At 33.1% G+C, this 23,624-nt stretch overlaps 1 protein-coding gene across 1 annotated transcript; it reads left to right on the top strand.

Moving 5' to 3' along the window:
• Positions 1-16,520: 16,520 nt before the first annotated feature.
• On the top strand, positions 16,521-22,736 carry LOC144838054 (general transcription factor 3C polypeptide 5-like). The gene is made up of 3 exons (XM_078693412.1): positions 16,521-16,668; positions 19,419-19,635; positions 21,496-22,736. The coding sequence occupies exons 2-3, from the start codon at positions 19,467-19,469 to the stop codon at positions 21,639-21,641; spliced, it is 315 nt and encodes a 104-aa protein (XP_078549538.1). The 5' UTR covers positions 16,521-16,668; positions 19,419-19,466; the 3' UTR covers positions 21,642-22,736.
• Positions 22,737-23,624: the final 888 nt, after the last annotated feature.

Here is a 23,624-nt window from a genome sequence, read left to right as displayed (position 1 = left end):
ATGTGCTTGCTTAATTATTTATCTTTCTCATGAGTGGTCAGCATTTTCATTTTGATGACGTCATCACGCGTAAAAACTTGAATAACGTAGATTGTGTCATTTCCCCTACACCATACATTTGAATATCTTATAGCTCTTTAGAATTAAAGGTGACCTTGAAGATTATAACTTATTATGAAAGTTGATGAAATGTAGATATGAATTCATATAAAAATTAGGCCTATCAGATGTTGTGATGTAATCATATGGCCAGTTGAATTTAAAAAGTAAAGTAGTTTTTAAATTTAGTCAAAGTTATACAAATTTCAAAGAGCGTGCATTGCGCTTCTACGTGTCAAATTCTCTTCCAATTCTTATATTTATTTGCTCAATTCATTATCTTTCGAAATTGTCATCTTCGAGTTTATTTTGATAATTCCATCATACCAAAAAATTAGAACATGATGTGTGCCCCGTAATTTCACCTATGTTACACTGTATATAGATATAGTACAGTATATACTGTACATATTGTATATGGCATATAATAGGCACAACTTAACACTATAAGCGTATATATAGGATGGCATATATCAACATTTTCCGATCGTGTGTTAACGTACGTGCATGTTTAAAAAACAATAATTTCGGTAAAATGATAAAAATGATCACATATAATTCGTCAAAGTGACAAATTAAATTCTAGTTATTACTTAGGTTTGTGGTGGTTTTTTTTTCAGAATGACTTCAGATCAATTTGAAGTTCTTTTCGGTCTCGTTAAAGATTACATCACAAAACAAAACACAATTCTCTCAAAGACTTCTCTCTTCTCTTTCTGTTTTCTTCACGCAGTTAAAGCAACATTTTATTGATTCTTAATACGTATCCAGTGTGCAATTATTTTATTTTACCAGTTTTAAAGATGTATTGTCCCCCAAAAGAAATTTTTGGTGGACAATACATCTTTAAAATGTATATAAATATGTAATTCTATGAATTGCTGTGTGCATGTATTTTGCTTAATTTTATTCGCAAGACCAGTGTAATCAACATTCAGACAGATCCTGTCGGCGATTCACATCCCTTACAAAAAAGTTCTATAGAATTCTATAGAGTTCTATAGAACATTTTATAGAGCTCTATGGTATTCTATAGAAGTACAAAATTTCTATAGAAACATATTTCAATTTCTATAGAATTTATTTTGTGTCTATAGAATGTTTCTTTTTTTCTATAGAACCTATAATTTTATAGAATTTCTATAGAATTTATTTATGAATTTATATATGTGATTAATACATTGTCTCACCATTATTGAAAGATCATGGAATGAAGTGGATTGATAATTACATTTTTATTTTGCCAATAACAATTTTTTTTTCATCGCTTTACAAAAAATTATATGATAAGCAATTTTGCATGTAAAAGAATAGGATTTTTCTTTACCAGTTTATAGATTGTTGAAAATAAAATTAAAACCTGGACAAAATACAGAAAAACAATATAACACTTTTCTGTAGAAACTCTATGAAATCTCTATAGAATTTTGATAGAGATTTTATTCAATCATTCTATAGAAAATCTATAAACGAATTCTATAGAATATTTGATATAAATTCTATAAAATTATATTTATTTGATTTGACAAAATTTGAACAAATTTGTAAGGGATATTAACATGAACCAATTATCATTGTGTACTTGAATTATATAAACTTTTGCTTACTGTATATCATCAATTATTATAATTTTTATTGTTTAATGGGGGTTACATTTTGATTTTGCCAATAGCAATACAATAATACCTTTTACAATTTTGCATGTAAAGGAATATGATTTTTCTTTATAGACTGTTGAAAATCTAATTAACTTGGACAAAATATAGAAAAACAATACAATGCTTTTCTATATAAACTCTATGAAATCTCTATAGAATTTTAATAGAGATTTGATAGAATCATTCTATAGAAATTCTATAGAATAGTTGATATAAATTCTATAAAAACATTTTTATTTAATTCTATAGAACACATTTTTAATATTAACATGAACTAATTATTAATACTGTGTATTTGAATTATATCAACTTTTGCTTACTGTATATCATCAATTATTATCATTTTTCATTGTTTAATTAATGGGAGTCGTTAATTAACACCTCCCTGGTTTTAACAAACACTACTCCAAGCCATAATGGATTGGTCCATGCATGCAGTGCCTCATGGGATAGCTTGGTGCAACTGCAAGAAGAAAATCGGCGGGAGGATTTTAATTGTGTAGCAGCCAAGCAAGCTAGCCTCTAATTTTATTTAAAGAAAGATGAATACTTTGAATCATGTACACTCAGTCTTAGCCAAAGGTTGGTTAATTAGTATTGTATTATTAACCTAGCTTACACATACCATATATGAGTTACATAATATAAGAATCTATGCTTTTTGGCCTAAATAGTAGTAGGCCTATGAGAATCAGGCCAACAAGCCCAAAGTAAGGCCTACTACTACTAGGCCTACATATGGTGACTTGGGATTGGTTAAAGAAGCTAGGCCTAGCTAATTAAGAATTTAATTCGTTTTGTGCCTTCAAAAGAAAAGCCTATATCATGATATAAACAATTCTGTCCTTATTCTATTGTTTTATAGATCTCACCATCTCGTTACCAGATTATACTGTACTGTAAAGCTGTTTTTTTGCTGCGACAGTCATTGGCCAACAAAGTAAAAGAGATGAACAAAACACAGAAGGTTAGCGCACAGGAGTCACAGCAGGACGAAGATACTGAATAGTTTTTATGTTTTGTATATTTTGTTGCACCTTGTTATTAATTCTTTTATTCATTACTCCAACTCATAACTGACCGGTAAAGTGTATGCTGATGTGTAATTATTAGTTTTATATTTTTAATTCTAAATTAGTTATTTAATTTATCCAAAACCTTGATCTTTTTACAGTGATATTATCCCTATTTTCCACAAGGTACAACCAAAACAATCCAGAATATATGTATAAAAGACACCGAACTAACTACTAGTTATTTAACTGCAAAAACAATATTTAATAGTGTATAATAGTATATTTTTATGTGTATGTATACATGTGTAATTTCGTTTTTATATTGTTATCCTAAATATTTTATTGATATTTCAATAAATTGCAGTACGCACTGAAACAGATGAAAAATTGACTTTAGATTTTATTACAGTACTCTTTTCGCCTAGGCCTAACAAACGATTTGCTGTCGCATGAAAGAAGGTCTAATAGCGGACTTGTATTTAAGCTGAAGATCTCAACCACCCATAGAAAATAAACATTGTTTGGCTACTCATTTTCTATAGAAAGTTGTTGGGTTTCTATAGAAAAGTGAAACTTTTTCATGGAAGTTCTATAGAAAATGTTATAGAATTTGTATACAGCTCTATATAATTTCTATAGAGTTTCTATGGAGCTTTATATAATTTCTATAAAGTTTCTATAGACCTATTATAGTTTTTACAGAGTTTCTATAGAATTTCTTTAGAGTCTCCATAGAATTTCTATAGAGCTTTATATAATTTCTATAGAGTTTCTATAGACCTATTATAATTTTTACAGAGTTTCTATAGAATCTCTATAGAGTTTCCAAAGAATTTCTATAGAATTTCCATAGAATTTCTATAGTTTCCATAGAATTTTTATAGAGTTTCCATAGAATTTTTATAGAGTTTCCGTAGAATTTTTATAGAGTTTCCATAGAAATTCTATAGAATTTTTATAGAGTTTCCATAGAATTTTTATAGAGTTTCCATAGAATTTTTATAGAGTTTCCATAGAAATTCTATAGAATTTTTATAGAGTTTCCATAGAATTTTTATAGAGTTTCCATAGAGTTTTCATAGAATTTTCATAGAGTTTCCATAGAAATATCTATAGAATTTCCATAGAGTTTTCATAGAGTTTCCATAGAATTTCTATAGATTGTTTCTATAAAAAACTTTATAGAAAATCTATAGAAAATTCTATAGATCTTCTATAGAATTTTTTTTTATAGAATTCTATAGAAAATTTTTGTAAGGGATGATAAGCCAAAACTAATTAATCTGGAACATACTGGACACCATAGTAGTGGAGAGGCCATTGGAGTTCGAAGCTGGAAAAGTTACATGGCAAGACAATGTTTGTTTTGGCCATGCAGATTAAACTGACAAAATGAACATTTCATATAACACTAATTATTTTAATCACTTTCTGAAATAATTTATTCTGAATAACATATTGATCATTTTCAAGAATGATATTCAAATACATTTCTTTTTAAAAGATTATTCTTGTTTGAAGGTTTGCATGGTAAAGAATACATATTAAACTAGAAAGCCACTCCGAGAGTGCATACCTCCGCCTACTGTAAAATTCTCCTACATAAGATTTCTCCGGGAAAAAATATATATATGTATTTGTGTGTGTCTTAATGCTGTTTGTGATTTAGGCTAATTTCACTACAAGCATGTGTATGAGAGTTTGGTGTAATGGTTATGTAACAAGCCTTTGGAACGTATCCGGATATTCACCCCCTGGACATTTACCCCCCGGAAAACTACCCCCCGGACAACCACCACCTGGACAACTACCCCCTTAGGACAACTACCCGTTTAGGACAACTACCCCCTGGACAAATACCCCCCGGACAACTACCCCCTTAGGACAACAACCCCCTTAGGACAACTACCCCTGGACAACTACCCCCCGGACAATTACCCCCTAGGAACAACCTGACTCTGCAACAGTGTATAATAGGTAGTTATCCTAAGGGGGTAGTTATCCTAAGGGGGTAGTTGTCCTAAGGGGGTAGTTGTCCGGGTGGTAAACATCCGGGGGGTAACTGACTAGGGGGTAGGTGTCCTAGAACCCTTTCAGCAATTAACAATAGCTTCAGTTGACTAACAATAGAACAGCAACGCGAAAATCAAACGAGTGAATTTAAAAAGAAATAGGTTTTTTTAAACTACTCGCATCAAAAAAGGTGCACATTAAATCAATTTATGTTTTAAAATTACAAATCACAAATTACAACTCTTGCCTCTTGCACAAAAATTAAGTTTTTTGGACAAGTAGTTCTCGAGAAAATGCAATTTCAGCTTACTTGTTACTTAAGACTGCTCGCCGGCTTTTGAAAAATTCTGTCCTATCTTTTAACACTAGCAGGTCTGAAAAGTATACTAAAAAGTGGTCCAGAATTGGGACCATGGTCCCAAATGGTCCCAAAATTTAATGTAATGGTCCTTGACCACATATCTATCTGCATATTCATTTTCGTAAAGATCTTGTAATTACTTTTTGAGTAATCCTGCAAACAAACAAACAGACAGACAAACAGACAAACAAACAGACAGACAAACAAACAAACACATGCGACCGATTACATATACCTGTTTGGCGGAGGCAAATAAATGCTTGCGGTAACACTACATAAAAGTTCAATAAAGAACTGAGAAAATCTCAGTTCTAATTGAACATTTATTTAGTACATCGAGAATACTTCAATAAGAAATTTTGTATGTACTGAGTATTCAGTACAACATACGTCAGAGTTAGGCAAAACATCTTCCTATTATTATTTTTACTATTATTTACCTCCGCCAAGGAGGTATATGTAATCATACACAAACGCATATGGACCTAAAGTGTCTCAAGATTATGATCACATACCGGACATACTTGGAGTTAGTAATGAAGAGATAGGCACAGATGAACCGAATGCCAATAGTTACCCCAATACTATCACACTTCGAAATGTGGCATCTGCAAGGGAAACCAGACAAAAAGTCGGAATTTTAAAAATTGAGATTTCCACAAATACTGAAACTATATAATCCAAGATTTAAAATGCTGAAAAAAATATCTTGATACCATGTCTACTTCCAGAGATATCTCAGTCTAAAGTTTTGGTTGTTACAATCAGTGTTTTAAGAAAAATGCTTTTAAAGTTAAGTAACAGGAAATTACAACAACAACAAAATAAACAGGGCATCTAAGTTTACGCCTTAGCAAAAGGGTATTCTAATTGTTTTATTTCAATGAAACTTCGCACCTTCCTTAATTAACTATTGTTCTATTATTATGCAAAATTTCATCAAAATCAACTCAATGGAACACTTTCATTTTAAGCATAAAACATGATAGGTTTTATGAAAATCATACATAATTTACACCATCTTTTTAACCAACATACTACAAAAAATGTTAAAATGTATCTATTTATTTGTCTCAAAATAGAAAAACCAAGGTAATGTAAATAAATATTGTTTCAGCTATCATTTTCTGTAAAAATAAAAAAATGTAATTTTTCAGCCTTTTAATGTTTTTGGCTGTTTCTACAAATCTACAAATGCGACTTATGTCCGATTTCGCTTGCATGTGCCACAAATGGTCATTGGAGTGATGAAAAAACGACGTAAACAATGTATCATCAGGTAAAAAAGCTATTTATAATTCAATTGCATCACATAGGTCAAAACAATAATACTTGTATTAAATAGAAAGTATAAATATATCAATCCAAATTCAACTAATAACCCCTCCCCACATCTCCTCTCTATTCATTTCAGGTTTCACAAGGAGAAAAACGAGGGTGAGGAAAAATATCGAAATCTTCTTATGCTTTATTTCCCATGGCGAGATGAGGACCTCGATCTTCAGGGACATTTTGAATCGTTTGAAGATCACTTTTTGCATGTTCATGCAGTTGTTAGAGCAAACGAAAGTAAATTCACACAAAACGCCGATGCTGTGGACCAAGCACTGGTTGATCTGCAACAAATTGGACCTCCTGAGCACGCCTGGGACAAAACCAGGCAGACCAGGTTGCTGAAGGCATAATTGAAGAACGAGCCCTGCATATAGAAGACAGCAACAGCAACTTTGACATGGATCACACCCCATCCACTGCCCGATCGGAGCTTCATGTAAAATTTTCAGCAGAACTAGGTAAACAGTTCATGACGCCACCACAGTATAGAGAAATGATGCGAGCTCTAAATACTAAGTAACAACAAGTGATCGCAATGCATCGTAAGTGGTGCAAAGACACTATTATCGCTCTCAAAGGTGACCTGCCTCCTCCAGAGTACATAATTTTTCTCCAGCGGTCCAGGAGGTGTAGGCAAAAGCCACATGATCAAAATGATACATTATGAGACTATGAAGCTCTTAAAGCCTCTGTCAGGACATTTTGAGCCAGATGATCTTCCAGTACTGTTGACTGCCTTCACTGGAACAGCTTTCAATGTGGCCCCAGGGCCAAGAAGGAGTACCTTCCAGCAAGCAGTGAGAGACTTAACACCCTCAGGTCAAGGTTAGAGAAGTTAAAGTTACTCATCATTGATGAGATATCCATGGTAGGTGCTGACCTTCTTTACCACATTCACCGACGGTTAGGAGACATTACAGAAAGATGTGACCCAGAAACCTGATTTGGTGGCGTCCTGGCTGTTGGCGACTTGTATCAACTCCAGCCTGTTGGCCAAAATCATGTGTTTGGTCTTCCAGGAGACAAGTAAGTACAGTACAATGTCACTACAATGTCACTACAATGCCAACATCTTAGTATAGTAAAGTTTATGTTCGAAATAATCACAAATATCCAAAATTGTGCCTCCCAAAAATAATCACTTCTTGTGGTCTAATGCTTATCTTTCTTGATTCATTGCAGCTATGCCAGGCTACATGGATCACTATGGCAAGAAAACTTCAAATGATGCAGCTTACTGAGAGCATGAGACAAAAGGAAGATCAAGATTTTGCACAGCTGCTGATGCGAGTCAGAACAAGTAACTGTACCGAAGATGACATTATCATTTTGAAATCACGACAAATCTCCAAGTTTAGCCCACTTTACGCAACGGATGCGCTTCACGTTTTCAAAACAAATAAAGAAGTGGATGTGTATAACCAAAGTCATTTACAGAAACTGGCATACCAGGTATTCAACAAGAGGAAGGATGTCCACACTGGCCAAATTAATGTTGACATTTCAGCGAAGGCTTCTAACACTGGTGGGCTTCGAGAAGTTGTGTCAGTTGCCGTAGGAGCTAGAGTCATGGTTACTGTAAATATTAATGTTGCAGACGGACTGGCAAATGGTGTATGTGGCACCATCACTGGGATAGACAGAAATGGTGATCAGGTACATGTTGTCTTCGTGACGTTTGACAGTGAGCGAGTGGGAAAAAAAGCAATTGCAACTAGCGAATACAAACAGATGCACCCTGGAGCTGTCCCAATCAAAAGGCAGGAAGTTCAGTTTTTTACTGGACGAGGAAGGCATTCAGTTGAAGCCAGACGTTCACAATTTCCCTTGACACTTACTTGGGGATGCACAATTCACAAAGTACCTGTACAAGGGAAAACACTTGAACAAATTGTAGTGTCAATGGAAGGGAAAGGAAAATTCATGCCAGGTCAAGCGTACGTTGCTCTAAGTAGAGTCAAGACCTTACAAGGTTTATACCTGCTTGGGTTTAACGCATGCGCAATCCGTGTCAATCCATCTGTACAACAGGAAATGGCCCGTCTCATTGATGTTGAAATAGCACATGACTTACAAACAGATGAAAGGAATTACAATCTGGTGATCAAGTTTTTGAACATCAGGTCATACCTAGAGCATGTAAAGGACATGCAGGTAGATGCAGCATTTAATGATGGAGATGTCCTGTCCTTTGTGGAAACATATTTACGTGATGGCCAGAAGCTTGGTGAAAGTACTCAGATACTTCCTAGCATGATCTCTTTCCGAAACGACAAATGCTCAACACCAGGACGGGAGGTATCATGATGATGGCTTCAAGTGCAGTTAGACCACAACAATTGCCAACGGCTGTGAGTGGAATAGAGTACACAGCCGTGTCCGTGGCCAAATGTGACAGGAAAATCAACATTGTGACCGTCTACAGGCCACCGTCGATGAACTCCATAATCTTCTTGGACCGACTGCAAGCTTTGGTCCAGTCATTGCCAAGAAATGTATTGACAGTTATCTTGGGCGACTTTAACTACAACCTTTTGGATAAGTCAGATCATAAAGTTGTAAAACGTATGGCACAATTTGGTTTCCATCAACAAATCAACGCGCCTACCACAGACTACGGATCAATTTTGGACCATGTCTATGTAAACAGATCATGACATGATTTCTGTGCGCTTAATACTAACAATGTAGAAACATAAATATGATGTCTAAGGCTATTTTAATGAACACTTACAATTACAAAAGTCACAGAGAAAATGTGAAGAGATCTATGGTGTGTGGTTTTCATGCATATATATAATGTTGACCGACAGGCAAATTCCAAACCACAAAACTTGATGAACATTGTATTTTTCTACAGAAAATATACTTCTTCAGAACCTTCAGCTTCATCAGAGCCTTGTTATTTATAACATTCCAATCCACATATATTTAAATTATTAAAACCGGTATTTCATAAAATTGTTTAGCACTTTTCACATTTTCCAGCAAACCTGTAACTACCTTGTTCCAAGTTGTAACCAGGTTATAAACAGGTTTGCTGTGAAAAGTGCTAAACAATAAAAGTTATATCCAATTTTATTTTCTTTCCTTTATTGCCTACCAAGAATGACAAGAACAAATAAAAAAAAAGGCTGAACACACGATTTCAATTTGAAAAAGATACTATATTTTTTTTATCATTATTTATCATTATAAGCCTACTCTTTTAGAATTAATGGTGAATCTAACACCAACAGCAAATCCTCATCACTCTCACTTGGCTTTAAAAAGGTTGCTTCGGAGAGACCCACACTAATATCACATTTAGGCTCTGCAGTTGCTTGACTGCTCGAAGCTTCTTGAGCAAATTTACGTTTTTTTGATTCGGCTGTTTGAAGTCGAAGCTGCCTCTTTAGGCCCTCAATTTCGACAGCTTGCGATTTAATTCTTGAAGCCGCAGTCTGCCAAAGTCTGCTCTATCACTCTCCCTGTCCTCTCTGCTGTATTCCTTAACTTCCTGTCGGAAATTTGGACTTGGAAACAGTCGAAATAGAGTGATGCCGTTACAGATGCAGCTTCTATTTGTTTTAGCAGATCCTCGTTCATTTTGATCAATCTATTGAAAGCGAATTGAACAGTGAACTAACACAAATATAAGACACACAGTCAAATACATTTCGTAGGCCTACCATAATTACTAAGATTAAACCTAACATCCAATTAAACACTAAATTTACCTTAAACTTGTGTACACAAACTCCGTAGAACTTCAAAGATGGAAGATTTTATACTAATCTCAAAATATTCGTAAACGCTTCTTTTATACTATTTCAGTGAAACCATTCACCAACGAAAAGTCGACATCTGCTAATTTTATTGTTCTAGACCATGAATTGATACAAAGCAACAGGTGACACTGCTTATTTTGACTACTTAATATGTTATTTATTCAGTATTTAGAATATACATGTGCATTAAAAAAAAAAAGCGTATTTGAACCCGGTTGTTAAAAATGATTATGCTGACAATATTTTAAAGAACAATCCTCAGCAGTATTTAAACAAGATGCAATCAATAACATCAAAAATGATATATTTGGATGAAAATCGTATTACGAGAATTTCTATATACAGTAATATAAAGGATTTATATTAATTATCAAAAAAAAAATGATCACCTGTAAAAAAAAAAATTATATATATTACTTTTTATTTATTAAAAAAATATACTCTGCAGGAACTGAACCAGTGATCTCAACTACAAGGCTGCATACATAACCGTTACACCAAACTTGCATTTACAAGGTTCTAGTGCAATTTGTATGATTTATCCCCAAATTGTACAGGATCAAATTATTTTGGACCTCCATAATAAGTTGTTCCATCATAGAGTCATCCATTTTTTCTAAAATAAACAAAATAAACCTTATTAAAACTACATTAGCCTTCCTACTAATTAATAATAGGATCTAGCTAGTAGATGAACCTTCAAAATACCATGGAAGTAAGAAATAGACCTTCATGATGCAACTGGGTCGCTGTCATTCATGAAGCATAACAGTACCTAAATGTGCCAGGACAGGTAGGCCCTCCCCTACCTCACATACCTTCTCCGACGTCGTCTTCAAAAAATCTCCTTTCCATTCCGACTTTTAACACTAAAATGTATGGCCTAAACACTCTTTTTCTTTCAAATTGAGCTCTCTCATACACCGCGCATTTGATCAGTTACTGCTGGAATTACAAATTCGTATTAATATTATTATTACCCAGTTAGGACCTAATAAATATAATAATATGAATAATAATTTAATAATAATAATGGGGCCTATAGGCTAGTCAATCTAGCATTTTGAGTGAAACAAATTGCAAACAGAGATTTTTTTTTTTTAAATGGTTACATATGATAAGGTGATTATTTTTTGAGCATCACACCTCTGACACTCATCCCGAAGGTATGCAAATTAGCTTAAATATGCAAATTAGGGTGAAATTACAGGGTTACCATATCTTCAAAACTACTAATCCTAGAGAGTTCGTTTTTGCACAGTCTGGTTCAGAATATATATATTTATATTTGCTCTAATGAGACATTTTACAAAAAAATGTCCGGAAGTACCAGATTTTGACCCTTGACCCCGTTTCTCAATATTTACATAAATATGTGATTAAAATGTCTGTAGAGACATTTTTTTAGACTCAATGACTTGGATATTGTTTTTCAATACCCACCATAGAACTGTATTATAATTCCTAAAATCACACCTTCGTCATGCACCTCGAAAGTATGCAAATTAGTAGTACAAGTAATATTAAATATGCAAATTAGGGAGTGAAATTACAGCGTTGCCATATCTCGAAAACCGCTAATGCTAGAGTGTTGATTTTTTCTCTAAAATATTTAAAATATGTATATTTATATTTGCTGTAATGAGACATTTTACAAAAAAATTCCCGGAAGTATGACATTTGACCCTCGACCCCATTTCTCAATATTGCATATATATAATTTATTTATAATGAAACTAAAATGTCTGTAGAGACTTTGTTTTGCCCTCGAATGACTCAGATACAGGTTTCTAATCACTCACCTTCAAAGTATGCAAATTATTAGTACAAGTTACATGAAATATGCAAATTAGGGGGTGAAATTACAGGTTCCTATATGTATCGAAAACCGCTAAGGTAGAGAGTTGATTTTTTCAAAAACTTGATCGGAAATACAACAATTGACCCTTGACCCTATTTATCAATGTTTGCATACATAATGCGACTAAAATGTCTGTAGATAATTTGTTTTTACTAAAATGACTCGGATACAGTTTTCCTATCGTCAGCATAGGACCGCTTTGTAATTCCCAAAATCACAATTTTGTCACACAAAAAGAAAGTATGCAAATTATTAGTACAAGTTACATGAAATATGCAAATTAGGGGTGAAATTACCGTCTTCCCATATCTCAAAACCATTAATGCTAGAGAGTTGATTTGAATTCAGAGTTGATTCAGAATGTACATATTTATATTCGCTCTAATGAAACATTTTACGCAAAAATTGTTGGAATTATGACATTTGACCCTCAAATCTATTTCTCAATATTTTCATATAATGCAACTAAAATGTCTGTACAGACTTTGTTTTGGCCTCAAATGACCCAGAGACAGGTTTTCTATAGCCAGCATAGAACTGTTTAGTAATTCTCAAAATCACACCTCTGATACTTCGCTTGAAAGTATGCAAATTAGTAGTACAAGAAAGTTTCCATATCTCTATCGGTCATTAGCGTTTTCGACATACATAAGGCAATTCACTGTAATTTGCGTATTTCATATAGCTTGTACTACTAATTTGCATACTTTCGGGGTGCTTGACTTATACTGGCTATATAAAACCTGTATCTGAGTCATTTGAGGCCAAAACAAAGTCTGTACATACATTTTAGTTGCATTATATGCAAATATTGAGAAATAATAATAATAATATTAATATCCTGGATTTATATAGCGCCTAATGTTGTGAAACCTCTAAGCGCTGTACAACTAAAACTAATATGAAAAAAGGGAATTCCAACCATGCCAAAAAAAACCCAAACCGAAGTAAAGAGATACTCCTTCGTCGCTAACCAGGGATCGGTTTAATTGAACCCCGGTCAGCACCAGTTGTGTCGAGGGTCAAATGTCATACTTCCGGTCAATTTTTTGTAAAATGTTTCATTGGAGCAAATAGAAATATGTACATGTACGTACGGCTGTGATCAACTCTCTAGCATTAATCGTTTTCGAGATATGGGAAGACTGTAATTTATTTATTTATTCACCCCCTTATTTGCATATTTCATGTAATTTGTTCTACTAATTAGCATAATTTTGAGGTGCATGACGAAGGCGTGATTTTGGGAATTACAAAGCGGTCCTATGCTGACTATAGGAAACATGTATCAGAGTTATTTGAGTCCAAAACAAAGTCTCTACAGACATTTTAGTCGCATTATGTATGCAAACATTGATAAATGGGGTCGAGGGTCAATTGTTGTATTTCCGGTCATTTTTTCGTAAAATGTTTTATTAGAGCGAATATAAATATGTACATTTTGAACAAGTTATTGAAAAAATCAACTCTCTAGTCTTAGTAGTTTTCGATATATAGGAACCTGTAATTTCACCCCCTAATTTGCATATTTTATGTAACTTGTACTAATAATTTGCATACTTTGGAGGTGAGTGATACAGGTGTGATTTTGAGATTTACTAAACAGTTCTATGTTGCCTATTATAAACCTGTATCTGAGTCATTTGAGGGCAAAACAAAGTCTCTACAGACATTTTAGTTTCATTATATATGCAATATTGAGAAATGGGGTCGAGGGTCAAATGTCATACTTCCGGTCAATTTTTTGTAAAATGTTTCATTGGAGCAAATAGAAATATGTACATTCTGAATACGGCTGTGAAAAAATCAACTCTCTAGCATTAGTGGTTTTCGAGATATAGGACAACTGTAATTTTTTCCCTTATTTGCATATTTTATTTAAATTGTACTACTAATTTGCATACTTTCGAGGTGTGTGACAAAGGTGTAATTTTGGGAATTACAAAGTGGTCCTATGCATGCTATTAGGAACCTATGTCTGGGTCATTTGAGGGCAAAATATAGTCTCTACAGACATTTTAGTCACATTGTATATGCAAACATTGAGAAATGGGGTCGAAGGTCAAATGTTGTACTTCCGGTCATTTTTTCGTAAAATGTTTCATTAGAGTAAATATAAATATATACATTTTGAATAAATCAGTGAAAAAATCAACTCTCTCGGACTAGTAGTTTTTGAGATATGGTTACCCTGTAATTTCATCCTAATTTGCATATTTAAGCTAATTTGCATACCTTCGGGATGAGTGACAGAGGTGTGATGCTCAATTTTTCATCTCCTCATCATATATGACCATTTAAAAAAAAAAAATCTCTGTTTGCAATTTGTTTCACTTTGGGCTGTTTTTTTTGCTAGATTGACTAGCCTACTAGGCCTTTTTAGAATATTTATTAATAATAATAATAATAAATTTACAATGCAGGCAGTCATAGTACTCAACGCTGATTGGTAAGAAGAAAAAATCTGTACGATTTTACAAATGAAATGACTTCCATATCCATCATTCCAAATCCGTCCACCGGAGGAAATTTGTACGAAATCCGGAGGAAATTTGTACGAAATCCGGAGGAAATTTCTACGAAATCCGGACGGATTTGATGTGAACGCTTCTATTCTTTAACACTATACCCATTTTCCAAAAGGTTTTCTCCGGCCACCGGACCGGATCCAGGCTTGGTGTGAATGTAGCTTTAGTCGTTCTCCATCTTTCAAACATTCAGGCCTTTATTCATTTTGCACAACACTATATATAGAGGGCACTAGACCCTATTACAATTAATAAGTACAGTATATGACATTTTTTTTTTCCCGTACAGGAGTTCCTCCATCAGTTTGATTTGGTCCTGCCCATCGATGCGTGACTACGTATACAGTACACAATTCCTACGCCGCGAGAGGAGAGGCGAGCTCTTATTTAACACAACAGCCAGCAGTCTACACCAAATACGAGCTTGTGCTAGATTAATTTTGAAAATTAATAAACTGTATTACAGTAAAAACATAATTCTAGCTAGGCTTAGCATTTTCAAGATGTTTTATCATCAGTCATGGGCGGACCCAGGGGTGTTGCCCTAGTGGCCCGGGCAACACCCTTAATTTCGTACTAAAAGTTCTTTCTGCCACTAAAATAAAATTTAAAGATGTATTGTCCCTTTGTCAAATTCCAAAAAAATAAAAAATAAAAGATTTCGAAAAAAAGTGGGTCATTTTGAAGTATCATAATAGTTATTAACTTTCACCAAAAATTAGTCGAAAAAAAAATCATTTAACTGAAGTACAGACGTTTTTTGGTTCAAAAAATAACTTTGACTTCCAGTCAAAGTTTTCAATCAAAACATATCTCATAATGCAACGCGCTTATTTGGCTACTCTGTATGCATAATCATAAAACTTCCTCGCGATCTGTGTGAAAACACCTTCTCAACCGTGATGAGTTGTAAACAATCCTAATTAGCATCATGCATAATGTATAATCATGGTTTGAAATCTTTGTTTACTTTCGCTCACGATGATTTTCCAGAAGAAATGTAATCAAGTTAATTTACCTGTTAATTACGTAAAATTGTTGTTTTTGGCTCGAATTTTCGACTTAAAGTGAATAACTTTAATATTACTTTGATATGGCCAATTTAAATTTAGAATATTCTGACCTTCATTTTTTTGTGTTTCAAGGGACAATACATCTTTAAGTCCCATTTCATCGTATACAATATCCATATAAAGTCCAGTCTGGAAGGGAATATTTGTAAATTGGCAGAATGCACAGCAGGTATACTATTATACCGCGCACAAATTATATCAGCGATCGACGTATTTTTTTGTAGATAAGTTTCTGAGCATGCGCAGAATGAATTTCTGACTGACTAGTTGATTGTGGTGCGTGCGTTATGAGAGCAGGGAGATGTATCTCTCCTCAGATGAGAGGTGCGAGAGGAGGCCAACACACACTGTGTTCGGGAAAAACCTGTCATATGGGTCGTCAATGTGTTCATAATTATTGCGTTTTGCCAGTTTTCCATAATTTAAGGCCAAATCATAATCTTGCGAATAGTTTTATTTTTCCGTGTAGTATCTTCATTTTCATATACGTCCGTAATATTTCCTTAGTAAAACAGAGAATTATACCGGTAGCAAAGCAAAGTTTGCTTCTTTCTGCAAATTTCCTATCTTTGATTTATTATTTATTGTACAGTTTATAGTGGATAAATGAAAATGAATTTTGGAAATTGTGGTTTTAATTAACTGCTGACTTATTTAGCATTTAATTCAAAATAATACAATTTAACGTTTTCCTCAATATTTATAGCAGCAGCTTCATATTTTTGTTGTCTATGCATTTGTTGCCTTCTTTTATTATAAGTTCAAAATATTGTCAATTTACGATACAAGTGGGATATTGCATCATTGACGCACTCGTTTATCATTGCAGCTGCAAGAACCTACAATTCAGATATTGCATTTAAAGCGGCTGCAGAAAATAATTCTACCAAACTTCCACGTTCATTATTTAGTTCAAGGCGGTACAACCATACCTGCAGATTATCCAAGCTTCCTGTAAGTTTTTTTAACATTTTTATTTTGAAAGGTTGAAGAGACAAGTGACTGCGAAGAATTTGCTAGCATCTTACTATTAATTACTTTTCATAGTATACATAAAAAGAATAATAAAAACTAGAATTTAATTCGTCACTTTGACGAATTATAGGTGATCATTTTTATCATTTTACTGAAATTAATTTTTTTTAAACATGCACGTACGTTAACATACGATCGGAAAATGTTGATGTATGCCATCCTATTATAAACTTATAGTGCTGAGTTGTGCCTATATGCCATATACAATATGTACAGTATATACTGTATATCTATATACAGTGTAGCATAGGTGAAGTTACGGGACACACATGTTCTAATTTTTTGGCATGATGACGTTATCAAACTAAACTTTAAGATGGCAATTTCGAAAGATAATTAATTGAGCAAAAAAATATAAGATTTGGAAACAAATTTGGCACGTAGAAGCGCAGTGCGCTCTTTGAAATGTGTATAACTTTGACGAAAAATATGAAAAAACTACTTTTTCACTTCAACTGGCCATATGTTAACGTCACAACATCCGATAGGCTTAATTTTTATATGAATTAATATCTACATTTCATCAGCTTTCATAATAAATTATAATCATCAAGGTAACCTTCAATTCTGAAGAGCTGTAAGATATTCAAATTTACTGCGAAGGTGAAATTACACGGCCTACGTTATTCAAGTATTTACGCATGATGACGTCATTAAAATGAAAATAGTGTCAACTCATGATAAAGATAATTAATTGAGCAAGCACATACTGAAATTTGTGCGAAATTCGAGAACGCATAACCAAGATGCGCTCTGTTGAATGTGATAATCTACACAAAAAGATAACAAATCCTAATTTTTAAAGTGGCCATTTGATGACGTCAAAACATTTTGTACGTAAAATGTGTACATGAATTCATATCTACAACTCAATGGCTTCCAGAATAAGTTAAAAAAATCGGGGGTCATCTTGCATTCTGAAGAATTATTTTCATTTTAAAAAAGACCTATTTTTCACCATTTTCAGAACTTTTGTAAAATTAATGTGCGCATTTTGTAATTTTTAACGTGCTCGTATAGCGTTATTTTAAGTCGGAACTGACTCAAATTTGGTGAATGTACTAAGGATGGTGAGTAGAATGAGATTTGTAAAAAAATTTCATATTTTTTACGCTTTTTAAGTATCGCGCGCGAAAAATTTGTTTTTGCGCAGTAATTTTTTGAAACACGCAAATGGCCTAATTCATGCTCTAAATTGATCAAAACTTAATTTTGAGTATTTTAAATTTTATTCTAATTGATCACCTAACTAGCATTCTTTTCTGTGGTTGATAGTGGACCAGGATGAGGAAGTATTGGATATCGCCTGCTTAGAGGTAAAATATAAGATTTGACATCCTTGAGGGAATGATATTTTGCTCGAGGGAAAGTATCATTTCCCGAGGGGATGTCAAATTGTGTATTTTATTGATTTAAAGGGCGATATCTGTTATATTACATAGCCAACAACAAGTAGAATATCTACTGGGTTGGATAGCTAGGCCTCCTTTGTAATAAGCCTACCTAGTTAGGCGTTGCATTCACTTTACCTTGCGAAGAATAATATACAGATAATTACTAATTAATGATTCCTTGGCAATAAAATATTCACTTAGGCCTAGGTCGTTTAAATTAACAGAAGAATATCAATAAGCCTACATTAATAATATTATTATCAGGTAGGCCGAATAAATAATAATTCGTCTTCTTCAAGCCGAATCACTGGATGTTCAGCGCGCCGCTGATGCAGTTTTAACCAATCACGTTCACGTATTTACATAGGCTATGTACTATAATGTAATAAAACCTCTTTATTTCCTGCCTCACTTTTCAGGTTTATAAACAAACCATAAAAGAGGATTTTATCAAATCTATTTAAGGCCTTAACATATTTGTAGACCTAGTATTTGATGGTGATAATTAGTAAATTATCAATGGGCAATTAAAGCGTACTGAAATACTTTCAGCAAAGAATAATTATGCGCGCGTGCACACAAATTAAAAAATTCGATTAATTGAATTATTTTAGAACAGTTTGTCACATTAGTACTGTTAATATATGAAACTTAAGCCCAAGAAGTGCAAAACCATGAATTTTGCCTTCTCTAAGATTATCCCAAATTTTCAACCATTAGCATTAATGATTCAGAGTTAGAAACAGTCTCTCAATTTAAGCTACTAGGTGTAACCCTGCAAAACATGGACTGCCCATGTTGAGGGAATGATTTCAAGAGCCTGTCGTACACTTTTTATGCTAAGTCTCTTAAAATAATTTGGATTCACCTTGCCCAAGCTTATTAACATTTATTGCTTATATATACACTCTATTGTTGAATATGCATGTCCTGTTGTTTTTTATAATGACATTTTAATGTTTTTAACATAAATTATTGTTGTACAGTTGTTACTTCTGTTTGTTCTAATTCTAATGTTTGTACATTTCTATGCAATTCAGTTCTTGACTGCAATATCAAGATGTTTTATATATACCAGAATAAAATAAAATAAAATGTGCTGCATATCAAGAATCATTAGTGTGCGGAATATGAGCATGTTCCATTTTGTGAGGAGATTTGTCAAATTACATGAGAAATTTACCAGCATTTATTTATAGATTATAGTATATAATAATATATATATATGTAACTATAAAAAAAGTAATTATGTAAACTAGTTTTTGCTTATTATAGGAAAATCATCATATATTCAAAAGAGATATTCTTCCACCATTTCATCAAATGTATTACCAAGTCTGTGATCTTAAAGATGATGAACTTCAGAAATTTGTACATGCCAATGATGGATATGAGCAAAGTTGCGATGAACGTGATGGATGGTTACTACCAGATACATTTCAAAAAATGAGAGACCTGATACACACACTGATCACATTGAAAATACAAGAAAGTGAGTTTAATAAAACATCATAACTACTTGAACCTAACCATAATTATATAATTATGTTGAAATAAATTCTGGTTCTAATGGAAATTTGAGAATTTCAATGGAACTGCACATGAGAATGACAGTAAGTTTCACCAAATTTGACCTTGTTTAACAAGAAAAATTCTCCAAAAAAATAAACCATAAATAGTTGCTATGACATGACATACTGTAAGCTGAAGACATTGTCCCTACAATTGTTGACGTTTGTAAAAATAATGCATTTATATTATTATTATTACTTTTGTCTTAAATGTTATGTTTTATGGTTAAATATTATAAAAAGAGAGAAACAATGCACTACCTAAGTAGCTTGTGTCAAATGTCCTGTCATGGATGGTTAAGGCCTACCCATGCTATTTGCCGACAAAATTAGTGTCATTACCTGTACATGGTGGTGATCAATATATGTTCTAGGATTGCATAATAGTCATGTTGTCTTATAGGGATAACGATGCAAAATTAAAACCAAATTAAACATTATCTGTTAGTATTTTGTATTAATATTACAATAAAGAAAGAAATTGCGGCCTCACAGTCGACAATTGTATACTACGCCATTTTTGGTTAAAATAATTATATATAATTACGTTTTTAGTAATTTATTTTATATATCACCATTGGAAATATCAATAAAACATGTTATTAAAGGCTCAACTACAAAAACAAGGTTGAATATTGTAAGGTCACCGTTCGAAGACTTTTGAGTAAACAATCTAGCGCGTACGGCCGTACGTGTGAGATCATAAGATATTTTAACCACATTTTTTACGTGTTTAGGTAGATGTAATGAAAATAAAAAATAGTTGATCTGAATGGAATGATATGTAAATAAACAAACACTCAAAAGAATTATGTTTACAGTTCAATTATTGTCAGAATAATAGTTTATTCTGACATTAATTGCCTAACTTTATTTTTTTCCCGGCATCTTTGTTTGCCGACGGACTGCGATGATGTGCCGACGGAGGTAAATTATAGTGTACTAGCAAACACAAGGATATAAGATAGTTCTTAAAGCTCAGGTACAGGCATGAATTTTAATTATAATATCTGGTTAATTGTAAATAAATCAAATATTTGTAATAGAAATCAAGACAAAAAAACATACATTTCCCTTAAAATACAAAATTAGGCAAAATTCTGCTATAAAAACCAGGAAAACTTTTTTCAGTAGTTAGGTAGGTTTACCTAGTGTAATAACAAGGTGGAAAAAAATTGTGGATATATGGTAGATAATTTTTGTTATAATAAAACTAGAAACGTAAAATTCAAGTTATATTACTTATATTTAGTCATCTGATAACATTTTTTACCACACCGTTTATTTTACACAGTTTTTTAAATATATGCCTCTCTATTTACAAGATTGTGTACGAAAGAATAGAGATTTTACTGTGTAATTTGAACTATCCCAACTATTATGAAACATAGTGGAAACTATAGATCGATAATTATTGGAATGTATGATCAATAGAAATGTTTTGCCTGCACCTGGCCTTTCAAACTCTCTCTTGTATATAGTGTATATAGTAGTGAATAAAGTTCCATATCTTTTACTTGAATCTGTTGTCTGTGTGTTATATTAGATTACATAAGGATAAAATAATTCAACCAAAAATTCAATTTGACTGTTTTTCATTAAATTACATTTTTTTTCAGGTAAATAATTGTTTAACCCAATTTTTGGTCAAAGTGAAATTAAAATGGTATATTAAAAAAAAACATTTAAAAAAAATCTCTTTCAGGAGGATAAATCTTTGAAGCTGTTGACCTTTCACTATTACACCTGCTGCCATTAAAAATAAACTGTTTTTTTTGCAGTATCAGATAAAGAAACTCAGGAAATTGAAAGAAATGAGGACGAGGATGGAGAAGGGGATGAAGATGAAGAAGGGGACGAAGAAATTGATGATGAAATGGTAAACGAAATTATGGAATACTTCCAGCCAACACTTCAAAATACATAAAAATAAATGTATCACTATCATGTATCAGGTATTAATTACATTGGTATGCCAAACTGTTAAATTCAGCCTATTTAGAATAGCAGGGCAGAGCTGTGTATGCAAATTAAGTATTTGTAACAATGTAAAAGAGGATGAAAGGAAAAAATGGACAATGCACATTTGCTAGAACCAGAGATATACATCCTGCAGTCAGATTCTTGAAGTGTGAATATTTCATAGTTACCAAACATTTGTGACAGACTCCGCCATTGGTTTGGACTAACTTATACAGGTTGTCTTTCCAAACAAATTTTAAATATTTAGTGTCCAACTCTGCTATGGGTACAGTAAAATATGCATCTTTGAGATCGACTGACGTCATATATACACCTGGTGATTTCCATTTTGAAATGTTTGTATGTCACATATTCATTTAATTTAGAGAGGTCTAATATCATTCTGAACCCTCCATCTTTCTTTGGCCTTGTAAAAATATTTGATACAAACTGGTCATGTTTAAACATGGCTGGTTTGACCACCCCTTTTGATATCAATTTTACTATTTGATCATCAGTAGCCTCCATATCCATGTTGCTGAGTTTGTATGGATGAGGCATTTTTCCTTTTAGGTGGTAGGGTATAGGTTTATCAAACTCTATTTTATATCCTGAAACCGCATTTAGGATGTATGCATCCGAAGTATATTTTTTCCACCTATGTATATATGACCTGAGTCGACCTCCTACTATGTCAAGGTTATTATGTTTGTTAACCTTATTGTTAGGAGAAATACTTATATATTATCAATCGACTTACCACTGCCAAGGAAATTAATGAAGATTTGCCACACATGGTGACAGATGCACTGAACATATTAGTAACTGATGACATTCACCATGCATCATGGTCCAAGTGTGGTTCAGGTGTGATCTCAATTGCAAAATCAATATTACGGAATCAATCTGAAATAAATATGAAGAAATTATGGATAGTCTGCTGCAGCCCACAGCTGCAGATATCCTAAAAGCTGTTTTCCAGCTGAGGATAAACAGAAAGTTTATTAATGATTTTTTGAATAAGATAATCACTAATATTAATAATACAGAAACTGAAAAAGAGGCTTTTGTTCAAAGATTTTTGACCTGCATAACTACATCATTTTTTAAACGACAAAATGAAAAAATTGAAGTAAGAAATAATATGGAAATAGAGTTAGTAACTACAGCAGACAAGCAAATCATCCATCATATTATAACATATGATATATACTTGACAAACAAAATCATACCCTCTGCGTATATCTTGTCCTTATCTGCATCCGCAAAAAAATGAATAAAGAAATAAACAAATAAATAAATAAAACTGTAGAGTAACCGGTAATCTAACATCTCTACCACATCTTGTGGTTTCAGGAACAGAGCGATGCATTTGTTTGGTATCCTGTTGAATATGAGGTAAATTCTCTTCTTGTGATGGTTGGATGTATGGTTTAAGCCGGTTAAAATGGACTCGTCTGGCATACTCTTTACCAGCTTGATCTTGCAATTTATATACCACACCATCGTTGTTGACCTGTATGACTGTATAGGGACCTTTCCATCGTGGGCTTAACTTATTTCGACTGTTGACTGGATCGTCTAACCAAACCTTGTCACCAGTAATGTATGGTTGAAACCTTTGTTTGTGATCATAATATTGTTTTTGTTTGTCCTTTTGTGTTGATATTTTGTCATTTGCTATTTTAGATGCTTTTCTAATACGTTGAACTAAATTTGCTACGTACGTATTCCTGAGTGGTCGGCGTAGTAGTAGATTCATTTGTCTCATATAAGACACTGCTCGCCAATCGAGGTTCTCGTCCATGAACAAGGTAAAATGGGCTATATCCAGTAGTTTCGTGAATAATAGCATTGTAGTGCAATTCAATTTGACTAAGTAAGTTGTCCCAATCACTGCCTTCATTATATAGTTGCTTGGCCAACTGGTCTTTCATGGTTCTATTGA

The sequence above is a fragment of the Antedon bifida genome, chromosome 3 (assembly GCF_963402885.1).
Source record: "Antedon bifida chromosome 3, ecAntBifi1.1, whole genome shotgun sequence".
Taxonomy (NCBI): domain Eukaryota; kingdom Metazoa; phylum Echinodermata; class Crinoidea; order Comatulida; family Antedonidae; genus Antedon; species Antedon bifida.
This window is presented reverse-complemented; position numbering and strand designations above follow the sequence as displayed.